At 29.7% G+C, this 5,185-nt stretch overlaps 1 protein-coding gene across 1 annotated transcript in view; it reads left to right on the plus strand.

Annotated features, from left to right (window-relative positions):
- Positions 1 to 3,206: 3,206 nt before the first annotated feature.
- The window catches only part of LOAG_12410 (hypothetical protein), a gene marked incomplete at both ends in the record, with an annotated part of 2,369 nt that continues 390 nt past the window's right edge, over positions 3,207 to 5,185 (plus strand). Inside the window, 4 exons of the mRNA XM_020448539.1 lie at positions 3,207 to 3,247; positions 3,552 to 3,650; positions 4,038 to 4,230; positions 4,780 to 4,958. Of these exons, the coding sequence (XP_020301326.1) occupies positions 3,207 to 3,247; positions 3,552 to 3,650; positions 4,038 to 4,230; positions 4,780 to 4,958 (512 nt within the window). The remainder of the gene's footprint in view (positions 3,248 to 3,551; positions 3,651 to 4,037; positions 4,231 to 4,779; positions 4,959 to 5,185) is intronic.

Below are 5,185 nucleotides of genomic sequence, written 5' to 3' on the forward strand. Positions count from 1 at the left end.
AAATTTATTTCTCCCTCTTCTTTTCTTTAAATGTATCACTACATTTTTATTTGTGAAGATTTATTTAATTAAATCTGCTGTACATTATGTTAGGCTTTAATTTTTTGCCTTCAAATGAGATGAAATTGTTCTTTCCCATCTGAAAAACGTATTTTCAAACTAAATTCTCTAATTATTGTTTTCTATCTCTCGAAATATTTCAAAAAATAAGAAAATAAAACTGCTGAAATTATTTCTTTTGTGGTACATCGAAAGAATGTCTTTCTAATTCTCATGAGAGGGACAGCTTATAGTTTGTTTTTTTTCTCTTTTTTTTTCATATTTGCAGACGTGTACAGCTAAAGTATATAATATTAAAAATAAGGAAAAGTTTTCGGAAAAGAATGAAAAGGTAAATTGTGCTTATCAATGAGAGATGAGATCTTATTATTGAAAATACAAAGGATTGTTTTATTCTCAATGATTGATCTCTTCAAGCAGTTTTCAAAAAAAAAGAAAAAAACTAAACAAAACAAAAAATAAGAAAAGAAAACAAAAACAAAGAACTTAAGAAGGAAAACATGGACATTCAAGCAACTTAACAATTGACTGAACTGAAGGTTTTACAACTTTGATCTTCCAAAAGTTGTTGATATTATCAGTCGAGAAAACCTGACATATTCTTCTACATGTCATTATTAATTTTATAACAGATACTTTTTATAAAAATTATTTTCGGCATGAAATTTATCCTATGGCAAATAATGTGATTCAGTCATTTATTTTGTTTGTTCGCCCCTAACTTTCAATTTTAAAGAAATTATTCCGAAGATTTTATTTATATTGGTTAATTTAATGTCAACTATGACTGAGACATACAAGAACATAATATTTGAAAGAATATGGTAAAACTACGAATGATCCTTGACCCGATACTACTTATGGAAATTTATAACAATTTCATTGATAATCGACTCATTCAACTGGATATTTTCTAAGTAACAACTGATAGTGACTCTCCAAATGAATGCAAATGAGAAGAGTGCTAAACCATTCCAATTAAGAAAATGCTTGCACTGTACGATTGCCAGATCAGTTTTCCAATCTTATGATAATCGAAAATGTGGAAGTGAAACAGGACAGTCACCCACATTATGCTGAATCTATGACTGTTATTGTAAATAGAGAAGTTGTAGTCGTGATGGATTAAGTAACGAGAAATACACTTAAATATAAAACTTCCATGTAAATATCTATTTAAATCTATTGGAATTTTTTTTTATAAGCTTTTGACAATTTATGTGACAGCATTATGACATTAATTAGAGAAATTATGCTGTTGAGCCATTTAGAATTTACATTTACTTAAAATTTTATATTAGCAATAGCGGAAATCTGATTACTTATTATTTCAATTTGTTCATTTCGGCATGTGAAAATATGTTTTTATTTGTATGATTTTTATTAAATGGTCCTTTAATAGATTCACGTTGTTGTACCTTATTTAAGATAGCTCATAGAAATAAGGAGAAGTAAATTAGAGATGCAGTCCAATATATTTCGTAGACCGTGAATACAAGAAGTAGTACTGGTGATAAGATATCTGATAAGATACTTTTAACACTCCCTGTAAAGCCATGCTAGATCAATTTGAAGTATTGATAATGAATTACTATGGATCACTTCTTTCTTCAGATTAGATTGAAACCTGAATCTAGGGGTCATACTCAAAATAGCATAACATATCTATTTCGTCTTGTCGCTATGTTTAACTAATGATTCATTATAGACATAATATTGGAAGTAACATATTCCTTGATCAACTTTTTCGACTTGATAAAATGCTTGCTTTGAAGTGCAGGTGTTCATTTAGATGAGTAAATGATTTATTATCTGATAAATGAAGATTCAGCAGTGATTCAGCATATCTTTTTTCGTCTCCATATGATATACGACATTTGAATCATAGTAATTTCATTTTTCTTCATACTTATTAAAAAAAGTTTCTCACATTAAGATTTCCGCTTGTCCGTTTGCACAGATGCATGCTTGGATGGTCGGTTTCTTCCAAAAATATCTTGAAGCAGCAGAGTTAATTATTACTTTTTTGAATGTCTTAACAATATCAATAATATATGAATTTTTTAAAAGAAATTTTTGCATGAATTTCGTCTAATGATGTTTCGCCCTGTTTAATGTCATTAAAAATCAATATGAATTTGATTACTATTTCGAGCGAAACTAAAGCATTAGCAGCTAAAAATAAATATTATTGATTGGATGTAAGAACGAAATCTATCGATTCAAAATCAAATTTTTAGTGAAAAATGAAATTATGCTTTGATTTTTATTCAATTTTTATCAGTTTAGTTGCTCTAATTTCTACATCTGTTTAAGGTATAAGAAAGATTTTATAAAAAACATACTAAATAATATCCGTTTTTGTATCAAAAGACGATTGAGTATCAATAAATACTGTCACATCCTTTGTTTAAATCTCCATTTACTGAGTTAAATCTTATTGCTGATTTCCGAGATGCTGTCAATGTTAGGTCAAGAAGGCTTCAAAATTGGCCACCCATTGCTGTGGTGGTAATTTCCAGTTTAATTTATAAGTTGTTCATTCTGTCCCATGCCAAATCAATCAGTATATCAAAATATGAAATAGTAAGTTCTACAAGATACTTCTAGGAAATTAAATAGTTTTCTGTCTAATTTTCTTGAAAAATGAAATGAAACGAAGAAATGTTATAAAATGTAGAGCTGTCATCGAAATTCTACCATCCTACGATAAAAAAATATTTTAAAAAATCCTCGTAGCAGCTGTCCTATTTCCGATCTTATCCTTTCTTTCTCCCAAGAAAAAAAATTTTTTTTTTCATCTAGTCTTGCTTTCCCTTTCGATCATTGTCAAATTCTGACAAACTTTTTCAGTTGCAATACACCTCTCAATTTTAATTTTAGCAGTGTGAGTGTTGAAAAAGAATTACCATCATTTAATTTGAATTCATTCTTTGTCTATTACTTTTAGACCGTGATAGTTGACTTTAAACTATTTAAAAGTATAAGCAAATAATTTGCACAGCTTTTTGTCATTTATCCATCTCCACCCTTTACTACAAATTTATTGATTCATCCAAATTAGCGAGAAATTTGAATTGAATTTTTTAGCAAATTCCCACTAGCGTCCTGTGAAAATCTGATTTTAATTTCAGGTGCTTTCCGGGATGGGTTATCGATTTGCATGGTCAAGAAGTGGTGGTCCGAAGTAATCCTATAACTTTTCTTTCCTTCTGCTTATCACCAAATCGTTGTGAAGAAAGCAATACAAAGCATTAATGAGAGCAGTCATTTTGCTAGAAAAATAATCCCATCTTTTAAATATTAAATATCTTTTTAACTAAAGTCTAAATCAATTTCGGTATGGCAAACTTACTACTATTGTAATTTCCTCACCATTAAAATATTACTATTCCTATTCAAATATCTTTTTCATCAGCTTATAAAAAAAAGGATTGGAATAATTTTAGAATTGCTAATAACTTTAGGAATTACTGCTTACCTTTTTGCAGAGACACTCTGGAATGGGCGCCACCTCTGCGAGTTGTAGCCGTTGTGACGCTTTTTGCTTCGACACTCGATCTTATAGCCGATTTTCTACTTTGCAGCAAGTTTGTAGTTATTAATGGACTGTAGATTACTTTCTGACCAAACAGAAAAAAAAACAAAAAGAATGGACAGAATGATAATTGAGCGATAAATCGTTTACTGATTGTGAATATGGTGTGAGAGGGAAAAAGGATGAAAAAAGAATGAGAAATCCTGTAAAAAATATCATCATATCTCTTTTCCAATTCTTTTCTCATACCAAAAAAGGAGACAGGGGACAGTAAAGTAAGGCGGAAGCTTATTCTGATCCAAATACCTTGCCTTGTTCATCAATCTTGACTCCTAAGTTGGCCTGAATTACGGTACGGCTGAATTACTAAACGTATAGCTTATAAAAGATATTTTGTTTAAAGCTTTAAATGTCTGCAAATGTGCAAAAATTTTTACAGGATAGCGGAATTTTTGCCGAATTTTCAAAGTGATATAGCTTTTCTGGCTGCTTATGGTTATTTCTTTTTCACCGGCGTTTCAATGATTGTTTACGTTTTTGAAATGACCGATGTGTGCTTGACATTGAAGAATGATTTCGAAAATGTTTTCAATGCTCGATTAGCTAAATCACTAGTACTTGCTGCTGAAGAAGTAAGCGCTTTTGTAATATTTGTTTTGTAGGATTGTTATATGTTATGCTTATCACTACATAAGCTTATACTAAGAATCCCTTAATGTAAATTCGCATAATTCTGAAAAGAAGTTATTTCATCTTATCGTTTCTAAACAGAAAAAACGGTACTGAGCGGCGATTCCACATAAAGAATCTAAAGGTTTGTGAAGATATGTGAAGTTTTCATTACTATTCCAAATTTACTGTACAAAATTGTTGCTTAACACCGATTTATTTTTTAAAAACAATGATTTTAAATGAGTATTTTTAGAATTATTGTTTCTGACTTTTTAGAAAATTTTTGATCTCTGTAAAAAATCTCTGACTCCAGAGTTTAAAGACTAAAATATTTAGAAAAATTTTATGAAATAACAAACTGACAAAATGTTCGGGTTATTAACAACAGTGTACGTCTCTGACCACTTCAGGTCAAAAGGAAATGGAATTGTAACGGATGAAGACAAACAGAATCAAATATAGAACTATTATATATGTATATAAATGAATACGTATTCTGTCATTTCTAGGTACCACTACCAATTCTACTAAATGTGCTGTTCATACATGAGCCACGGATGTCTATAGCAAGTCCAGCATATCTTGTATCTTGGATTAAATTGATTGCATTGACATGGGGTATTGTCAAGTTCACCAAATTGCGCTTCTTTTGGTGCTGTCTACCGCTTAATCCAAAACACGATACTACGTCAGTTATTCCTTTACAATTGTTACTATTCTAAACAGAAAATGGAAAGCAAAGAGTGAATGAATGATTTAGAAGTACCACATTTACTACTATTATTGTCAGATATATTTTTTTAATGAAGTTTCTGTATGATGAAAGAAATATCAAAAAGTATTAACTCGGTTAAATCTGGTCTTATGCACTATTTTCCCAGTATATATATATATATATATATATATACTCGTATT

Source organism: Loa loa (assembly GCF_000183805.2).
Source record: "Loa loa unplaced genomic scaffold supercont3.36, whole genome shotgun sequence".
NCBI lineage: Eukaryota > Metazoa > Nematoda > Chromadorea > Rhabditida > Onchocercidae > Loa > Loa loa.